The sequence below is a fragment of the Mesoplodon bidens genome (assembly GCF_964165515.1).
Source record: "Mesoplodon bidens genome assembly, chromosome: 18".
Classification (NCBI taxonomy): Eukaryota; Metazoa; Chordata; class Mammalia; order Artiodactyla; family Ziphiidae; genus Mesoplodon; species Mesoplodon bidens.
In genome coordinates, this window is record NC_138175.1 from 1878968 (window position 1) to 1899419 (window position 20452).

At 63.7% G+C, this 20452-nt stretch overlaps 1 protein-coding gene across 2 annotated transcripts in view; it reads right to left on the reverse strand.

Annotated features, from left to right (window-relative positions):
* Positions 1-20452, reverse strand: part of ZFPM1 (zinc finger protein, FOG family member 1) — a 68502-nt gene that overhangs the window by 41077 nt on the left and 6973 nt on the right. For both annotated transcript variants that reach the window (XM_081216428.1, XM_081216427.1), the window contains exon 2: positions 1468-1578. In XM_081216428.1, coding sequence (XP_081072554.1) covers positions 1468-1578 — 111 coding nt within the window. The remainder of the gene's footprint in view (positions 1-1467; positions 1579-20452) is intronic.

Below are 20452 nucleotides of genomic sequence, written 5' to 3' on the forward strand. Positions count from 1 at the left end.
CCCAATGGGTTGCCGCTGGGGAAAGGGACACAGGCCAGCAGGTCTCAGAGGATGAGGCTTACTGGGGGCTTGTGGTCATCCGGGGGAGACTCTGACACTGGCACATTCTGGGGATGGGGGTCTACAGTGAGAAGGAGCCCCCCACCGTCTGTCTAGGATCTCCACCCCCCAGTCCCAGCCCTACAGGGCTCTCCTCCTGTCCCCTCTCTGTGCCACCCCAGGGCCTTTGCACGTGCAGGTGTGTGTAGCACGGGGAACTCCACACGTCCTGCAGGTTTCTGCTCACTGCCACACCCACCCCATCTTGCCTTCATTCCTGGTCACACCACCCACTTACCACCCTCTAAAACGGCCCCATTTATGGCTATGTCTCCCCCATGGGACTATGGTCTGGGGGTAACTCAGCCTCTGTGCACAGGGCTTCGTGGTACGGAATGGGGATGTGAGTGAGATCGCTGTCCACAGCCGGCAGGGTGGAGGGGGTGCGAGGGGAGTGGGGCTCAGAGCAGGGGACAGGGCAGAGCCCACCCCGCCAATCCTCCCTCCGCTAACCCCCCAGCCGCAGCTCCCTCTTCTGGAAAACAGGGGTGAGGGCACTGACCTCCCCCAGGGCCTCCACCAAAGTGAGGCCCATCCTCTTGGGGGGGGGGTCTTTGGGGGTCTCTGAGGGCACAGCTGGCCAGAGAGGATGGCCCGGCTTTGAGGCCCCTCCGGGGACCCAGACAAAGGAGGCCTAGTGTCAGGTTAATTCACCCCTGGGTGTGCGTGTGGGAGTCTCTCCTTCCAAGTCCTGTTCTCAGCTTCAGAAAAGTGCCCCCCAAACCCTGGGGAAACTGCCAGGAGGGCCCCAGGAGAGGTTCCAGGTGTCCAGGGTGGGGTAGGGTGGGGAGCAGACAGAGGGGACAGGGAGAACCAACCTGAATCCAGACTTAGGGCTGGATCCTGCTCAGGTGCTTACAGGCTGTGCGACCCTGGGCAAGTCACTAAACCTCTCTGGGCCTCATTCCCCCGTCTGTAAAATTGGGTGATTTCCCTTCACAGGAGAACCTGCTTGGCACCGAGCCCCACGTGTGCGGAGGCAGGCAACCCCGCTTCCTCGAGGGTACACGGAGGCCGGGAAGGGGTGTGGCTTTCCCCAGGTCTTGGTACCCATGTGACCCCCGGCCTCACCCTGGACTAGACCTTCCCCTTGCTCTGCCCCCACCTGCCACGAGGGCTGGGCTTTCCAGACCCTCTGCAGGGGTGCGCATCTCCTCTACCCGGACCAGCCCCTCCACGCCTGCCTCTCCCAGCCCCAGTGGGCACAGGCAGCCCACAGACCCTGCTCGGTGCAACGCCCATTCCGCAGGTGTGAAAACTTGAGTCCTCAGTGGGAACTGGCTCCTGTGAAGTCGCAGCGAGGATGGGGACGCGGGGAAGGTGCCAGGCTGCCAGGGCCCAGCCTGCCACGTCCACCGCCCGACTCACCTGGACTGGAAGGGCTCGGGGGCTCGGGCTCCAGTGCTGTGGCCTCCTGCTCCGGGAGGCTGGTGTCCGCGGCCTGGGCCTCTTCTCTGGCCTCCATGTCTCTGAGGGAACCTGCAGACACAGCCCCAGGGGAGGCGTGAGGCGCTGCCCCGCCACGGTGCCCACAACTGGCGTCCTGACCCCCCCAGCACAGGCACAGCCCCGGGGCCGGGCGCAGTGGGGTCTGAGCAGGGTCTCGGCCCCCCAGGCGGTCAGAGGCCTCGAGGGAGCGGCCGTCAGCACGGGGGCTCCCCCAGGTCCCCCATGATTAGCTGTGCGAACCCCACCCCGAGCCCTGCACCAACGCCTGGGGGCCACACGGCCTCCTGCTCACCTCGCCTGCCCTGCAGTCTCTGCCGACCCCACAAGCCACTCTGGCCAGGACGCTGGCTCCGGGCAGCCCGACCCCTCCCCTCTCCTCTGCTCGGGGCGTGAGCGCGGCGCTGGCGTCTTCTGGGCGGGGCCTCTGGGGGCTGCCGAAATGCGGGCGCACACTCGGGCGGCGTCCCAGGGTCCCGGAGCACATCCACAACCCCCGAAGGCAAACATCTCCCGGGGCTCTGCACACCGGCCCCCTGTGCCTGGGACCCCTCCTCCAGGAAGCTCCCACACTCGGGTTCTGAGGTCTGGGAACGTGCCGAGGGCGGGCCCCAGTGCCTGGCGCACAGGAAGTGCTCATCAACCTGATTCAAGGGGTAAATGGCTGATGGGACACAGGTGGGTGCACAGGCATCTGCAATCCAGCCTCCGGGGCCCACTAATCCTCCCTCAAGCCTCACGCAGGGGCTGCCCCATGGAGCCCTCCGTACACGTGGGAAGGCAGACTGGGTCCCCAGACCACCTAGGAGGGTGGCGAAGCCAGACCCACCAGCGTGTCCCCGAGTGCAGGCCAGGGTGGCAACCTGTGCCCCCGAGGTCAGAGGGGTAGTGCCAGTGCTGTGGGCAGAGACAACAGCGGAGAACAGCTGTCCCTCTTCACCCTGCTCTGCGAATCTCCCACAGGCCCCCTCTACCCCGTCGCAGCTGGGCCCTGGGGCCCGAGACAGGTGCCCGGGCAGCGCTGCCCCCTGCCCCACCCCCTTCCCCTGCTCCTCCTGTGCAGACACCTGCCCGCGCCCCCCACCCACTGCCGGGCTGCACCCTCTGGATTCTAGCTCCGGACCCACAGACCCACGGGCCCTGGGCTCCCCGGGACCCCTCAGAGCTGTAACGATAGCAGGCGGGCAGGCGCTCACCTCCCGTCACTTCCCGTGGCCGAGGCCAGGCTCAGACCACACAGGACCAGCCCTGGGCTAAGCCTCACCGTCTCTCATCAACGCGCCCACATGGTGGGCTCCGCGGCGGGCTGGGCACACCCCAGACTCGTGCCTCTGGGACAGGTGGGAGGCCTGACCCCCCCGTGGCCTCCCCTGGCAGACGCCGGGGCAGAAAAGCAGAGGCTCCCCGGCCCGTGGGGTTGGCCCCCAGCCCGCACTGCCAGTTGCCCCGGGGGGCAGCTCGCAGGCCTGCTTGCCTAACTCTTCCTAGAAGCACAGGTGCTTCTGCGGCTCATTCAGAGCTGGAGATGGTGCCTCCTGCCGACGCCGGGACTTCTGGGCCTCAGTGGCCGGCTCTGGAGAATGGGTGTGAAGCCCCTGCTTTCAGGGACTGCAGGGACCAGAGCCCTGCAGCCGGGCAATGCCGGGCACACGCCTCTCCCCATGACTCTCCCGCCCAGGTGGGCCTCAGCCACCCAGGGAGGCCCTGAGCTCCTGGCGGCTCCGTTTATGGGAGAACAAAGGCACCAGCTCTGCACAAAGCGTGACAGGAGCGTGAAGAAAGAGGCTGCCGGCTGCAGCAATTTATCCTAATGCCGCTAATTCATTCCAGCACAATTAACACTCTGATAACATAGGAGACAATCACCAACCAGCAAATGGCTCCAGGCCCACAGCGGGATGTGACGGGATGTGACGCTGCGAATCCTGCCCCAATCCCAATCCTGCCCCACGTCTGCCTCGGAGCCACTGCTGGAGCCCCCCGACACCCCCGGGGCCACCCGTGCACCTGTGTCCCCACTCCACCTGGGAGGAAGCTTTCTCCACTGGCTGGGGTGAGGCGCAGCTGCTTCCCGGGGTGCCCTGGGCTAGGAAGGACCCTGCTCGACCCCTGTGGGGCCCTTTATGGTCAGACACCCCAACTACTGAGCCAGGCCAACCCACGGCCAGGCAGGCGGTGTCCTTGTTGTGTGACTTCAGGCAAGTCACTCCACCTTCCTGTGCTCAGAAAGCACAAGAGCTCTGGCCCCGCAGGACGGAACTCGGTCTCACCTGTGCGGAGCCTTGGTCAGCGCCCAGCACGTAGTAAGTGCGCAGGAAATACCACCCGTCACCAGCATCAGTTGCTACCACCCGGCACCCAGCAGGGCACTGCTATTATGAAGCCCTGCCTGTATGTAAGCCCTGTGCTCAGCATTCTACAAATGTCTTCCCTTAAGCCCCCTGCCCACCTCCTAGCCCAGGGGTGGAGGGCAGTGGGGCAGGTGTGTGCAGGGAGGGGCCAGCAAGAGGCAGGCCCTGACGCCAAGCACGACGGGCGAGTGCCTGGGAGCCTTCCGACACCCCAGAGGTGAGGCCGAGTCATGCCCACTTCACAGATTAGTCAACGGAGGCCCAGCCATGTGGACTGACCTGCCTGTGGCCCTTGGCAGGAGCCTGGCTCCCCAGACACACCACCCACATGGACGCTGCGGAGGCCACAGTCCTCCTCTGCCCCAGGTGTGGCCCCATGCCTCCCCCGCCCTGCCGATGACCTGGGGTGAGGGTGACACTGGCCCCACTGCCTGGCGTGATGGAGAGGCCCGGGCCCAAGGCCGAGCACCTGTCTGGGGGCGTCCACGGGTGATGACGGTGGTCACCAGCACTGGGCACGGCCCCCGCTGCCCGAAGCCCCTCAGTTATCACGGCGAGCAGACGCCCCGCAAGCCGATCCGTCTCCTGCTCATTAAGCCGGACGCCGAAATGGAAATGAAAACATAATAGCTATTTGATTGGGGGTGAGATATTTTGCATATTGGCTTGGCGCTGATAGTGGAATTTCATCAACTCCCTTTTTTCATGCTTTAAAACTGAATTACGGAGACAGGCTCTGTGCAGCGGGATGATCCCAACTCCCTTCCGAGGCCCAGGCTGCCAATGATTGATGGCCCTCCCGGCTTTGATGTGGAGGCAGCTGGGGGTCCTTTTGATGAGGGGTCCTTTTGATGACTGCCCCAAAGAAAGCCGGAGCTGGCAGCTGAGGACAGAACCGCCTGAGGTGGCCCTGGGGTGAACCTGCCAGGTGGGGTGCAGAGCGGGGTGGCTCAGAGCGCCAGACAGGGAGTCTGGAGGCCCCGGCCGAACCCCCGCTGGCCCCTGCGGACTGTGCCCGCCCCCCAGCCACTGGACACATTATGAGAAACAACCAGAGCAAAGCCCCATGAGCCTCCACCTGGACTCCACGCTTGACCTCGGGTGTGGGTCTGTCCTGAGGCCCCGCTATGTGGCCACCGTTACACAGCCATTTATGCCTCTGTGGGGAGATCCTTTGTGTTCCCAATGCACAGAGGAGGAAGGAGAGGTGGGGGCACCTGCCAGGCCCCCTTCTGTGTCAGGGCCGGAGCATGAACGCAGGCCCGATGGGCTGGGGGTGGGGTGGACCTGAGCGCCCACGGCCTCCTTCTCAACTGCCGTTCACTCCTGCGCTCTTCATTCACTCATGAAACCTCCCCCGAGTCCATCTCCCTGCACAAGGTCCTGGGGACCCTGCAGCAGCCAACACGTACCCCCCAGGAAAGAAACGTGAAAACTGCAAGTGTGGTCATTGCCACCAAGGAGAGGTGGAGTGACAGTCAGGGAAGGCTTCCTGGAGGAGGTGACGAGTGAGTGGAGATCTGGGATGGGACAGGAGCCTGCCTGCGGGCGGGGCTGGGGAAGTGCACTCCAGGCAGAAGGAGGAAGGAGGCCCCGCCTCCCCGAGCCCAGCTTCCTCACGGAAAGCTGTGGGCTATAGCAGCCTCGCGTCATGGGCTGGGGTCAGGGTTCAGCAACGTGGTGCCAGTGGGTGCCGAGCACAGACTTGGGGCTATTATTACAACTGTTGTTATTGTTTCAACTCTCCAGGGAGGTGCCACACCTGCCCCTCTAGGGGTGGGATGGGGGGCGGGGCATGGACAGGGGCGTGGGGACCAAGGGGCACGGCTGGAGGGAGGGGAATGAGGGTCTGGGGCCTGGGGAGGGCAGTGTGGGTGGAAAAGAAAGACCTCCCCCTAGGCCGGCAGAAGGCCCGGCCTCCTGTCCCGCTGGCCCTGGTCAGCCGGTGGGCGGGAGGGGGCATGGTGCTGCCAGGGAGAGACCCTGGCCTCTGGGCAGCACACAGCAGCCAGATAAGGGCCCGATAACAGAGAGAAAATAGCAACAGATTCAGACTTTCCCACCGCTGGGCAGTGGGGCAGCTCGGGCCACGGCAGGGACAGGAGGCGGTGGGGACAGCCCCGTTCTCCCCGAGGGCGGCTGCGCTGTGTCCCGGGGGCTTGGGCCCCTCCAGCCAGGACGGGCTCTGGTCCAGCTGGTGCTGGCGGATGAGGAAACAGAGGCCCCGAGCACAGAGGCGGCCCCAGGCCCTCGGGACCATGTGACTTGTTCTTTACCCCCAGTTCTAACAAGGAGCTGGGCTGATTTCCAGGCTGAGCTGGACGGAGAGAAGCGAGCGAGAAGGGGAGCCCCCAGCAGGGCCGGGGCGGCAGGCGGAGCCCAGCGTGCGGGGCTCCGGGGAAGGGCAGGGGTGTCCCACGCCTGAGAGTCCAGGGCTGCCAGGAAGGGGGCAAAGGGGGGAGGTGGGCAGACAGGGGCAGGTTCTCGGCCCCAGGGAAGGTCGCCAGGGCCTAGAAAGGGTCTCATTTAACCAGAACTTCTTAAAACTTTTGCCAACACTTAGAAGGAAGGTGGGTCCTGGCCCATGGTCCCTGAGAAGCTCACACAGCACAGGGGTGCAGGCATCGTGGGGGGAGGCTGACGATCTGGGAGGCCCCCTGGGCGCCTGTGCGTCCTCTCGTGCCCACCCGCCTGCCAGGGTACCAAGGCCCAGCATGGATGCTGGGCACCCTTGGAGGGTCCACCTCATGTCCTCCCCCGAGACGTGGCTAGAAGCTGCCCACTGCTCTCCGGGCCGCTCTGGCAGGAGGTCCAGGCCCATGAGCACAGGGCCGTCCTGGCTCCCAGCTCCTCCCCGCTCCCTCCACCCTCACGCCCTGGATGACAGCCAAACTGCTTCCGCTGTCCACGCCCCTCCAGGCATGGGCCCTTAGCCCACACTGTCCCTCTGCCAGGACACCTCCCCCTGCCCGGTTGAGGCCTCCTCCTCCCTCCGTGAAATCTCTCCCCACACTCGGGTCATCCCTGGAGCCTTACATTTGTTCCCAATTGTCCCCTGGGGTGTTGCTCTGATGCTTTGTTGCCCTCCCCCAGTGCCCAGCAGGAGGACGGAGGGAGACCCCGCCCCGCAGCCCACTCCATGGAAGGTGCTGCCAGCGTCGCCCCTAGCGGGCTGTACCCTACGATAAAGGTGCACCCACGGCCGCAAGGACGAGATGCGGGACCCCCCGCGGAGCGCAGAGGGTGGGGGGGCCTCTCGTCCTGGGAAGCTCAGGCTGGGAGGGGCCCACAAGCCTCCACTGTGACCCGCCAGCGGCCCTCATCAACCCAGGATCAGTTCCTGCTGACAGCCAGGGCGACCACAAAGACGATGTTGGCGAGATAATCTTGGCTTACTTGAGCGGGCAGCCTGCCCCGTGGAGGGGAGGGCGAGGGTCTGAACCTCCGTGTGCACTGGGGGCCTGGGTCCAGATGCCCTCCCACGCTGGTCCTGCCCCCCACCCCGATACCTGGTGGCAGGCGTGGCCCTGGGACAGAGGAGACGGGAGGGCGTTGCGGGGGCAGCCTGAGTCCCCGCCAGGGGTCAGCTGGACGGTGCTCGGGTGCACCCTGCAGCAGGGGGCTCACTTCTCCTTCCAGAGGGGCAGACATGAGCCCAGACCCTTGGCCTCTCAGGCTTGGTCCCCGCCTTGGGTGGGCAGGCCCCCAACACGGCTGTGGCCGAGTGACCGTGGATTCACCTGCCTTTGCTGCCAGGCTGTGAGCTGGACCTGATGCGCGCAGCCTCCTAGCCCCATGTGCACCCAGGCCATGCCCGGGAGATGCTGGTGGCACGCTGTCCCGAGTAAGCCAGGCCGAGGAGAGTGGCCAGCCGCTGTCACAACACACTCTGGGCCATGGGAGGGCAAGGAGAGCCCTCGGCGTCGAGGAAGAGCTTGGGTGCTCAGAGCGGAGGCCCCATGCTCTCCGGGACCAGGGAGTCCGTACTCTAAGGAACAAGAGTGCTGCAACCTACTTCAGCTTTTAACGTATTAAAATATCACAGGGAGACATCATTTGCATACAATAAAATTCATCCTTTTAAGTGTCATTCATCTTTTGGAGGCACATTCACTGAAAGATGCAGGACAGTCCTAGGTAACCCAGACAGAACCCAGGGCCCCCTGCAGCCCAGGCTCAACAGAGACACTTCAGCAGCCCAAATGCCCACCCGCTTCTCTCCAAAGCTTTGCAGGGGTCAGTCAGGATCTTAGATGGCCTTTCCCAGTCACTTCTCCACACCCCCGGCTGACCCAGCGCCTGATACCCCTGCTTGGCTGTGCACTGTTCTGGCTTCCCCGTCCCTACCCCAGACCGCTACTGTTCTCACCTGTGCTCTGACTTCCTCACGGGAGGTCTGGCAACTGGGCTGCAAGGGTGTGGAGGGGAGACCTGGGTGCCAAGGAGATGGTGGGCAGGTGCAGGGGTGAGGCCAGCAAGCAGGCTCCTGGGGATCTGCTGTCCCCAAGTCCCCAGGCCCAGAGACAGGAGCCCTGCTGTCCTCCGGTGTAGCTGCTGAGCTAGGACGACCACTCCCAGGGCCTCAGGCACCCCTCAGCCCGTGGAGGCCCTCTCTTCCCCCAGGCCTCCCCGCCCTGGCCACGGCCAGTCAGCTCCCCCAGCCCCTTCCCACACTTGCTCCATCACTGCCTTCTCCGTCTCTGTACCCGGAGACTGGGGCATCCCCAGCTCTGGTGCACAGTAGGTGCTCCGGGAACTCTGGTGACTGCGGGACAGGCGGGGAAGGGGAACAGGTGGACTCAGAGCCGGGCGTGGCTGGGGGCCTCCCGGGTCCACAGTGGTGGCAGTGGGGGAGTCTGGCATGGCCCCAGAGGGGAGCCTGGGGGCTGAGCCTGCTTGTGGGGGTGTGTGACCAGGGACTCAGCCCCGGGGACCCTGAGTGGGCCACCTGCCCCCAGTGGCAGAAGATAAGCCGGCCGGCCCTGCCTGGGGCGCTAAGGCCTGGGTGAGTATGGGGGCTCCACAGGATGTGGGGAGATGGGGCGCTGACACCCGGGGGTCTGCACCGCATACCACCCACAGCCACCACCACTTCCTCCTGTGGCCAGCCTGCAACAGACGGGTGAACTTGGGGGGGCTTAAGTGCCCTGGCCCCAGGGCCACGCCCGGATCCCCGGCACGCATCACCCCTCGAGGCCGCACAGGGCAGGAGGGACCACGGGCAGTGCTGGGCCTGTCCCCGGCAGGAGTAATGCTACCATGACCATGACCATGACCATGACGACGGTAGCAGCGCAAGCGCTTGGGCAGCCTCTGCAGCAGGCCAGGCTCTAGACTCACCCACAAGGGACTTCTGATCCTTGTAACGACCCTGACTTAGTGTCACCCCATCGTCCAGGTGGGGAAACCGAGGCACAGAGAGGTAAAGAAACTTGCCCAAGGCCTTACAGCTATGTGGCAGCCTGTCGCTCCCCTCCCGAGCCCTGCATTCTCACCGAGGCCCGCCCCCCCAAACCCACCGTCCCTGTTTGTAGAGATGGGGGCCTGCTCGGGGGGCATTTGGACCCAGGTCTGTGAGGCTCCCAGGCCTCCTCTCCCCTCACTGAGCCTCAGTGTCCCTTCCTGGCTCTGCACCACACACAGCCTGAGCCTCGGAGAAGGCCTCCCTCCCCTGCGGGCAGGCCCCCTCCCTGGTCTGTGTGACTGCTGTCTGCCCCCTCTGACTGTTCCCTGAGGCACCGGGCGGGGGTGTCCATCTGCTCCCCTGGCTGTGGTAGGGGGTCAGCAGGGGTGTGAAGCAGCTGGCACCCAGGGCCCCTCCCTCCAGGAGCTATGGCTCCCTCTGGCTCAGACCCCGAGACAAGTGTGCACAGCCCTCGACAGTATATGAAGCTCTGCCAGGACCTGCATCAGCACCAGCCTGTGGGGAAACCGGCTCCACAGTGCAAAGAGGGAAACTGGGGCAAGGAGCAGCCACCCTTAGAGAGCAGGGCCTTGGGCCACACGGCTCTGAAGGACCAAGCAGAACTGAGACTGTGCCGGGCTCCGGGGCGTATGGCTCTGTGCCCGGGGAACCTGCCCAGGCCTTGGTTTACCCATATGGGAAATGGGTACCAACCCACCGACCTCATAGAGCCGTTGTCAGTGTGGACAGGGAAGGGCTTTGCAGGAGACAAAGGTGCCCCCGGATGGGGGTCCTTCCCAGGAGCATCGTGATTCCTTCCACCAGGCCTTCCATGTGCTGGGTCAACCGTGAGCAAACAGGTCCAGATGGGGGTGAACACACACCTTGGATATCATGAAGGGCCAGGATGGGTACAGGATAAAGAATGGTGGGTGGGTGTGGGAGTGGTCACTGAGGGCTCCTCGGAGGAGGCGGTATTTAAGCTGTGACTGTGAATGGGGAACTCCAGGCAGAGGGAAGTGCCAGTGCCAAGTCCCGGAGTCGGGAAAGAGTTTGGTGGGTTTGGGTGCTGCGGCTGAGGAAGGAGCACCAAGGCTGAGAGGGAGGCAGAGAAGCCGGAGCAGCAGGGTGGCCGGCCGGGGTTTATTCTCGGCACCGTGGGAAACTAAGCGGAAGAATGTGGACGCTGGATTGCAGGAAGGACTCCAGCGTGCAGCTGCTGAGGCCCGGCCACCGCCTCCAGGCAGTCCCCAGTTCTCTGCCACCTCCTTGGTCTGGCTCCGCATCCTCCCCTGCCCAGAGCCTGTCCCGTCTCTCGGGCTAGGGCCAGCGGGCTGGTCCCCCACCTCGGTCCCTGGGGGCAGGGGCCCAGGCGGGCAAGGCGGAGAGAAAGAGCGGGGCCTGAGAAAGCCCAGAAAGCCCGGCCCGCTGATAGGGGAGAGATTGGTTTCAGCCGGAGCCGCAGGGCTGCCAAGTCCACATCCTATCGGCGGCCTGCACTTACTCAACATTCATCACTGCTGAACTCGGAAACTTTATCAACGCTAGAGGTTGGCGCCATCTCCGGGCCTGGCCACTCCCGGCCCTCCGATGGGCCCGATAGCCGCTGATAGATTACACGAGATTGTTTCACTCTGGAGAACCGATTACGAATGCTCCTCGGGGGAGGGGTGCAGACCACGTGGCCTGGGTGGGGCGGGGAGGGCGCGAGGCCACTTGTGGGCCGAGGCGGTTGTCAAGAACACACTTGGAGCGTGTGGCAGGGACCCCACGTGTGACTGGTGGGGAGGGGGAGGGGCGACACCACAGCGTGGGGGCGGGAGCAGTGGTCGAGGCCACGGCACGTGGCCGCGTGGCCGAGGCCACGGCATAGAGCCGTGAGTATGAAGGAGGCCCGGGGAGGAGGAGACGGGAGTCGTGCCCGAGAACAGGGGCCGCAGGCTCTGGAGTGGTTCTCTCCAGATGGGCCGATAAGGACTGAGAGATGGGAGCGGGGCCGCAGCTCATGGAGCCGTCCCGCGTGGCCTGCCGTCAGATGGACAGAGGCAGACGGCTTCCTGGAAGGGGACGGGGCTCCGGTGTGACAGGGCCCTGCCATCTGATAGGCGGGGAGGGAGACCCCGAGGGGGATGGGCCAGGCGCCGAGCCCTCCTCAGCTCTCACCCCTGGGGCTGCAGCCCCTCGGGGCCCGTGGCCAGGTACTAGGAGGGCAGACCTGCCCGGGCTCGTCTGCAGGCCCAGCCCTCGGGCACGACTGCCCTGGGTCCCACACTAGGGCCCCCGTGAGAGGGTCCTCTCGTCACGGGGACTCCTGTGCCCACTTGGGCTCTGGGTTTCATTCACGCCATGGTGCCACGGCCCTGGGGGGCGGCCAGCTCCTCTTCCTCCAGGCAGGCCCTCCTGGTGCTCCGCAGATCAGGAGCGGGATGTACACCGGGCCTGGGAGACTCTAGTGTCCAGACTTGGGGCCACACTACCCCAGGTGTCTCTCCAGTGCCCCGGGGATGGCGTGCAGCAAGGAAGGAAGCAGCAGGGTCCCTCGGGTGGGCCTGTTTCCCTGCTGGATGCGCCTGGGTCATAGGCAGCCAATCTACTCTGCTCCCACTGCACAGATGGGGAAACTGAGGTCCCGAGGTGCTTCCTGGGCCCACGGGGAGTTGGTGGCTGTGCAGGGCCGGACCCCAGACCTCCTGGCCCAGTGCATCCCTCGTCTCCATGGGGCTCAGAGCCACAGTGTCCAGGAAGCTGGGGGCGGCAGTGCACCTGGGCTTAAATCCCACCCGCAGGCCCCTCATGTCCCTGAGCCCGTTTCCTCAACTGAAACATTGGGAGTTAAAACTTCAGCTTCAAATTCATAGATAAAAGTGGAAGACAGGTTGCCCAGGGCTGGAAGGAAGAGGGAGTCAGTGTTCAGTGGGGACAGAGCTTCTGCTGGGAAGACGGAGCATTTCTGGACATGGACGGTGTTGGGGGTCGCACAGCCTCATGAACGCACTTAATGCCACTAAGGTACACACTGGAAATGGCTAAACGGTAAGCTCTGTGTTATCTGTATTTTACCCCCCCACACCCCCCCCACACACCCCCCCACACCCCCCCACACACACACACGGCAGGTGCTCCCTGAGTGCCTGTTCCCTTCCTTAGGGATTCAGAGACACACAGCCCTCCACAGCGATGGGTCTGCCCCACCACGCTGCCCCAGACCACTGCTGAGTGCAGAGACAGGCCAGGGCTTGCCGGGTCTGGTCCTGCGTCCACGGATCGGGGCTGGAGATGCTGGGGAGCATGTCCATGACGGAGGTCAGATGAGCTGACCGGTCCCGTGAACGGTCCCAGGCAAACCTCTGCAGCGGGTCGGGGCCCAGCTCTGCCGGTCTCCCTCGGAGGGGGCCAAGGCTTCCCTGGCCCGGCTCCAACCCCTGCAGCCCTGCGCCTCCGCCCCCCCCCATCCAGGACTACCCAGTGAGCCCAGGCCGAGCACCAGGCCTGTGGCAGCTGCTGTCCTCTCTCCCCGACCGTCATGCCTCTTCCCCCGTTAGGGCTCTTGCCGCTGCTGTTCCCTCTGCCAGGCACGCTCTTCCCCGACATGTCCTCTGCCTCTGCCTAGTCTCTTGTCCACCCCTGTTCCCAGGCAGCCAGCCCCGAAGCAGCAAGCCTCAGCTCTGCCCATGACCCACGTGGCCATGACCCATGTGGCCACGACCCACAACAGCACTCCCTTGCGGGGGCTGTTTTTCTTCCAGTTCCCTCTGTTCCTTGGTTTTGCTTTGCTCCCCTGGGACAGGGCCCAGGGTGGGGAGCAGACTTAGAACCCAGTCGAGGGAGTATTTATGGAGCACCCGCTGTAGGCCCTGCGCTGTCCTGGGGAAGGCAGAGCTGCCCCGCCGTGGTCATACAGCGGCGGTCTGGTTCTGGTCTGATGGCCCCCTCCCCGTTTCCTTCCCCTTGATCTCAGCCCAAACTCCTTCCCTCTTCACCCCTCTGCTATTTTCCACTTATGCATTTTTGAAAAACGCCCACGCCTGTGGCTGGGTTTCAGGTCCCAGAGCCCTGTGGGTGCCGTGGGAGCTGGGGGGGGCGGTCGCTGGCTGGACTCTGGGCCCCACCTTGCCAACAAGACATCCCAGGGGTGCAGGGTGCCTTTGAACACCGTGAGAGTCCCCCAAAGTTCCCTGAACGCTTCCTATGGACGTGGCCTCTTGTCATATAAATTTCTAAAATGGGAGCTGTGGAGAACCCTGTTTCCAGAATACACCACAGCCACAGATAGAGGAGGATGCCCCGGAGAACCTCCTGTGTGAGCCCTCACTGTGCGGACGGGGACACAGGCCCCCGGAGCACACAGAAACCCTGGAGGCAGACAGGCCAGACCCTCCCGTTGTACAGACAGCGAGGCAGGTTGGGCTGGGCAAACGGGCTGCACCGTGACTCCCTAGGACGGTGCTGAGGCCCCCGCCCCCGGCCTGGTGCTACACACACGGGCCGGCAGAGGGAGGGTCCAGATGAAAATCCCAGCGGGGGAGGGGGGAGGGCAGAGGGAGAGGGCACAGCAGCACAGGGGCGGGAGGTGCCCCAGACAGGGGAAGGGGAGTGTGAACTGGCCGCACTGACCTCAGGGATGCCCAAGTCCTGGCCCCCCAACTCAGGCTGTGGGGGACTGGGCTCTGCAGGTCAGCAGGAGGTCATCCAAAGGCCCGCCTATCCATCCCCCTGCGCCCAGTTTTCCATCACTGGGGCAAGGTCCTGCCCAAGACAGTGTCTCCCCACACTAAGGGCTCCCCTGCAGGAGGCTCCGCCCACTCTGAGGAGGCCCGCCCCCTGCACAGTGCTTAGCCAATCCCTGGGCCTCACTCCTGCTCATTTGCATGCCCGTTTCCACTGGCTGAAGACACACAGGTTAGGCCCTGGGTTCCCTGGCTGTTGGGGTGGGATGTGGGGGGCTCGATTCTGGGGAGACCATGCTGGGTGGGATGGTGGGGTGGCACTGGGCTCTGAGGGCCCTGGGCTGGCTCTCGGGGAGACTGGCTCTGCTGGGCCATTCTGGGGAACCTGAGGGCTAAGGGGCTCTGGTGGGAGGACCGGGTTCTGGGGGCTGGGGTCTAGGGGTGCCAGGCTCAGGGTGACCCGTCTTAGCCCCAGGTCTGGGTCATAAAGGGCCACCTGCTGCTCGGGGAGAACTCTGGTTAGAGTGCACACACTTCCTTAAATCCTCCCCCCTCCCCGCCACTATGAATGACTCAGAGCAGGAAAGATACTGACCCAAGGTCACACAGCCAGGACGCAGCAGCACAGCTGGGACCTCGCCTCCAGTCCTGGCTCCCCACGCCAAGCCTGGGTCCTTCCCTCCAGGGACGGCCTGTAGGGCCACTTCTTACTGTTTGCTGCCTCGGCTCAGGGAGGGCTATTTTTCCGCTTCCTTTGCAAAGTGATGGAGACATTGTGATGACGATTTTACGAGAACCCGGTCCCCCTGCTTTCCACCTTAGATCTAGTGGCACCATTTTCGCAGCTCTGAGTTGCAGGGCGGTGGGCTCGTGGGTGTGTGTGTGTGTGAGCGCGTGTGCACAGGCTTTGTTCCTGGCATTTTGGTGGGTGAGATAAGAGGAAACAACAGAACCGCTCGGAGAGGCAGGCAGATAGATAACAGCGATAGGGCTGCTCCACCACCAGGCCTATCTGCTCTTTATCGCAGTTCCCTTTTCTTTCTTTCAGGTTCGGGGGGAGGGCGGAACACACCCCCCAGCCCACCCCCACGCCTGGGACCCGAGCCGAGGGGCCTCCCTCTCAGGCTCCCTCCCTCTGTGTCTAACACACCCAGTGCCCAGGCCCGGAGCTCCTGGCTGGAAAGGGCAGGGGTCCTGAGGGTCGGTGTCACCAGTGAGATGGGTGACAGGGCAGTGGCGGCAGGGGAGCATCCGCCCCCGAGAGAGAACCCAGATCCCTCTCATCAGCCCTGCAAAAGGGCCCTGAGGAGGGCTGACTCCCGTTTTAGGACGAGGGCAGGGAGGCCCAGAGAGGTGACACGGCAAGGCTGTGTGGGGCCCGGGATTTGAACCTGGGCCTCCTTGGCCTTGAGGGTGGTGGTCTGCAGAGCGGGTACTGAGCTCCTTCCTTGAGAAGTCCTGTGCACCCCCGGGAGGGCACGGCTGGGCGGGGACAGGGAGGCCCCAGGGGAGATGACCAGAGGGGCCACTGACTCCCGGGCCACTGACTCCCAGCCTGGCGCCTGTGGGGCAGGTCTTAGTGTCTTCAGCCCCGTTTTACAGATGTGGAAACCGAGGCTCAGAACAGGGAAGTGCCTGTGAGCCGCAGCGATGGGGGCAGGCTGGACCCCCTAGCCTCCCTCTGCACTCTCTGTGGCTCTGGTGAAAGCACAGGGTCCAAGGGGAGGGCTCCCAGAGCCACAGGACAGACGTTCCAGAACCACCCAGGTCACTGTGTGCGAGCACAGGGGCCTGGGCCTCTGCAACCTGGAGCCATTTGCCACAAACAGCCCAGGAAGAACGCTGGTGCGGTTCGAGGAGGAGGCGCAGCAGGCACCCCCGCGGGGGCCCTGAGAGAACCCCGCGTCCCCAGAGCACGTGCCCCAGGACGCTCTCCCTGCTTCTCTCCTGTCTCCTCCCTCAGAGGCTGCGGAGGCTGGAAGTGCAGTCACACCCACTGCACAGGTGAGGAAACCGTAAGTCACTTGGCCGGGCGCCCTGCCCAGGCGGCAGGATTCAAACCCAGTCACCCCACCCTGTGCTGGTCCCCCTCCGTCATATATGCACCCATTTTACTGCAAATAGCTGACTTCCTTTAGAATACTGAAACAAAATCAAACCCCAAAGACAGAAAGAAACCAAGTTTATCACCAAAGGGGCCCACTTTCTGAGGACAGATGAAATGACCTCCAGATGCAAGCGGGAGCAGTCGCCCCATCACCCACCGCTCTTGGACAGGGCTGTGTGGCCCTGAGCAGTCACTCACCCTCTCTGTGCCTGGGCATTTTTCCCCAAAACAGAGAGGGCAGTCCTCTTAGGGCAGGTGGAAGCTCATGGCCGCCAACATCCCCAGAGCCTGCAGCCAAGAGGGAGACCCAGACCTTGACCAGGCCTCTAAGTCAGGTCTCTACGGCTTCCTCCCATGCTGTGTGACCTTGGGTGGGTTACTCAACCTCTCTGAGCCTTGAGTCCTCCGAGGAGAAATGAGGTCAGAGGTGCCCCTCCCAGGATGCTGGGAGGACTCTAAAGGATAACACAGGTCACGCCCAGGCCTGGCATATAGCAAGCGCTCAGGAAAGGGAGCTATCAGCTAACAATGGCTCCATTCGGATTTTTAAGTGTGGAGTCCCAGAGCCACCCAGAAATGTCACTGACTGTCCAGTCAGGCCTCCTGTCTCTGGGACCACAGAGAATCTCGTTTCTCAAGAGTTGCTTAAAAAATAAATGCAGAAAGCAGGGGAAATTGCCAGCTGCCCTGCGCCCGCCGGGAGCCCCAGGCAGCTCCTCTGCCGGGCTTTCTGCGTCCAGGGGGCGCGGATGCCTAGTTTCCCCTCTGTAACGTCCCCTCCCCCATGGCTGCCGCACCTGTCCCTCAGCGGGGAGGATTAGTCCCACGGTGGCCCTAATCACACTCCTCGCACCATCAGCACCGGATCTCATCAGCTGAAGGAGGCAGCTTTACCTAGACAGACGCGGAGATGGCACCTCAGTCAGACAGTGGCGGCCGGGCGGGCCTCGGAAGGCAGGGTGGCTGGGGACCGGGCGGGGACAGGGAGCTGGGAGCCCCTCCCTTTCTCCAACTAACTGGCAAGTGGGGCTCCGCCGGGTTCCTTGACATTTACCGGGCACCTACTGTGTATAACCAGGCACTGCTTGTTCTAGGGGTCAGGGAGAGAGAGGAGAGACCCAAGCCTGGGCCCATTTGACACATGAAGACACCGAGGCCCAGAGATATGTCCCAGGAGATAGAGGCAAGGCGGCCGGGTCCAGACAGCCAGCTCCGGTGAGGAGCTGGTGAGGTTTAAATCTCCCACGAGGGCTCAGCCCTTGGCCCTCATTCCCTCCAGCACTGCTGCTGCCTTTCCCAGCAGCGGCCTCTACCTTCCCTCCCCAGCCCGGCCCGTGGACACTGTCTTTGTGCAGAGGCCTGGGAGGTGCAGGCTGGACGTGCCAAGGTTGATGGCCGGCCCAGGGGGACAGGACAGGCCGGGAGAGACGGCCCCCACCCTGCCCACCCTCCTCCCTACCTTCTTTTTCAAAAACATAATTTATCTGTGTATTATCAAGAAATCCAGACACTTTAATCAGTGAGCTATGAAGTCAGAATTTCCATTCTTATCTGCGGGAGGAGTGGAAATGGAGGAGATAGCGTGAAGGATCGCTGGTGGGGAATGTTAATGGGTGGAGAGGCTGGGCCATTGGCCACAGAGACGCCGTATCTCCCCCATTATCAAGGCCATATCTCGCCAACCATCTTGGCGCGGTAATGGGGCCAGTTCAACTTTCCGAGTTATCACGGGAGCTGAAACCTGCGCCTGCCAGAGGCCTGGACTGGGAGACAGTTCAGGCGGACCAGGCCCGGGCGGGCAAAGCCAGGATGGAGAGGAGGACGTGGCCGGGGCCCATGAGGGCCTGGGTGCCCACTGACCATCGAGGCCACTGCAGTGAGAATGTGTGTGGGGGGAGCGGTCCCTCTGCTCTCTGGGAAAATGTCTGGTTTTGGCGGAGCTGGGTGTGTGCATACTGTGCAGGAGGGGAAACCGAGGCAGGAGGCCACCTCAGGGCCCCAGTGGGGCTGGGGTGGTCCCAGGCCCTCCCGAGCCGTGCCAGGCCCATGAAGGGGAAAGGGTGGGTGGTGTGGGGGCATGGTGGGGGGACTGGGGTGTGGGCAGCCTGCCCTCCTGCCCTGTGGCCCGCAGGGTCCCCTATCACCTCTGCTGGAAATCTCTTCCAGGCCCCAAGCCCCAGGAGGGGGAAACATCAGCAACAAAACCAGCAGGGTGGGGACATCCTGGTGGGCTCTGCCCCCGCAGGTCCCGACCTGAGGCTCGGGGTACGCTCAGTGCGGCCCTAAAATGCTGGGGCTTCCTGCCTGCGCTTGGGGTCCCGGCATGGGACGCCCCAGGGGATGGGGCACCCAGGGCCCATAAACAGAACACATCTGCCCACTCAGAGGAAAGGGCCTCCAAATCCACTCATTCCCTGGGAGCACTTAAGCTGAGGTGCGGAGCAAGAGTCTCACCCGAGGACCCCCCACCCCCCACCCCCCACCCCCCCTGCCTAGAGGTCCCATATGACCAGGAACTAACTGCCTCAGGTGGGCCTGGCCTTTGTGTGCCGGTTCAGCTGTGGCTCTGGTCTCTCTCCTGCAGCTGGAAGGCTGGGCAGCAGCCACTTTGGCCCAAGAGGGGAAGGGACTTGCCCAAGGTCACACAGCCACCAAGGAGACCAGAGCTGGACACTGTCTGGAACCACAGGAAGGCCTCAGTTTCCTGGACGTAAACATGGGTGGCACCAAGCCCGGCAGGGAGAGCTCTGGCCCTGGACACCACAACTGTCGCCATCCTCTCCTCACTCCCAGGGTGGGGAGCTCGAGCCGTGGTCCTGAGTCTGACCTTTAAACCCTGTAAGCCTCAGTTTCCCCTCCATGCACCGGGCTAACTGCTGAGCCCCCCTCAAAGGCTGTGAGGGGAGGACATGAGCTCACGGCTGTAAGTGCTGGGCACCCAGCAGGGGCTTAGTAAATGCCCAGCTAACACCTGCTCTAACGACCAATGACAGTGAGCTGGGGTTGGTCTCGGGATGAGCTTGGGGCCCCAGTAAACTCAGGTCAGATGGGGGAAGCCTCAGCTTTTTCTCTCGTTGCAAGGGGCCTAGTGCCCGATGCCAGGGCAGCCCAAAGAGCAGAGAGGGGCTTCCCCAGGCCCACCAAGCCCTCCCTGGGGGCCGAGAGTCCAGCAGTGCAGGATGGGCCCGCCGTTCTAGTGGGGGGCTCTCTAGCAGCTCTTCCCCGCTGCCCACCACAGGAGGGAGCCAAGACCCCTGGCCCTGTGGCCCCCTGCCCTCCCGCTCCCTGGGTCTGACTTGCAGGGTGGAGAAAAGGGAAATGAAGGCAGGAGGCTGTGGCAGGTGCAAGTGGCCAGGGCAGGTCGGGAAAGCTGGAGGGCTTGAAGTGAGACATCAAGAGGAACTGACAGGAAGCAGCGCAAGGGAGATGGGGGAGGGGAGAGGTGTCCCCCTTCCTCTTCATTTTAACTTTGACAAACGGCAGATGTCACAGAGGCTCTGGCCCAGGCTGGACCTCTGATGTCAGGTCTCACCAGACTCACTGCCTGCGAGCTCAGCATCACAGTGGTACTTTGGAGGGGAACCAAGGCTCAGGGGGGCCAACTGACTTGCTCCCAGCCCGGTGTCCCCAAGATATCCCCATCCTGCAGAGGTGGAGACTGAGGCTCAGGAAGGCAAGGTGAGCCTCCCGGCAGAGCCTAAGAGCTCCACTGCAGGGAAGCTCCGGCAGCCACCCAAGTGCAGAGCCCCCTCCTCCCAGGAAGCAGCCCGCCCGCCAGTTCTGGGGGCGCCTGGGAGCTGGCACAGGGTTGCACAGACCACCCCATCGACCCCATCTCCACATCGTTCGAGTGCTGTGTGACCCTGGTGCAACCACCCACCCTCTCTGATCCTCTTTCTGGGGTGCAAAATGGTTCGGGAACCCCAACCTCAGTGGGTGTATGGAGAATCATAGGAGGGGACGCCGGCGAAGTGCTTACAGGGGGTAGGCTCTGAGGCTGACTGGCTGGGTCTCTGTCCCCACTCCACTCCAGCCCTGGGGTGGGGACCGTGGGGACCAGGAGCACTGGGGCCAGGGCCAAGCTCGCACCATGCCGGGCTCACGGAAGCTGCACACCAGTGCCCCATCACCTCTTTTACGGGAGGGGAAAACGCGGCTCCACGGCCGGCAGGCCCAGTGGAGGCAGATCTAGGGACAGGAGGTAGAGGGGAGGGGCCTGCCTATCTGTGCCCCAGCTCTGGCCCAAGGTCAGCGACCACATTCCTGCCCCGGCGGGCGCTGCCTTCTCCCAAACAGGAGACTGGGGGTGGGAGGAGGGAGGGAGGCGGGGAGGAGCTGGGCCCAGGAGGCCCTGGGAGGACACAGGATGACTCAGGAG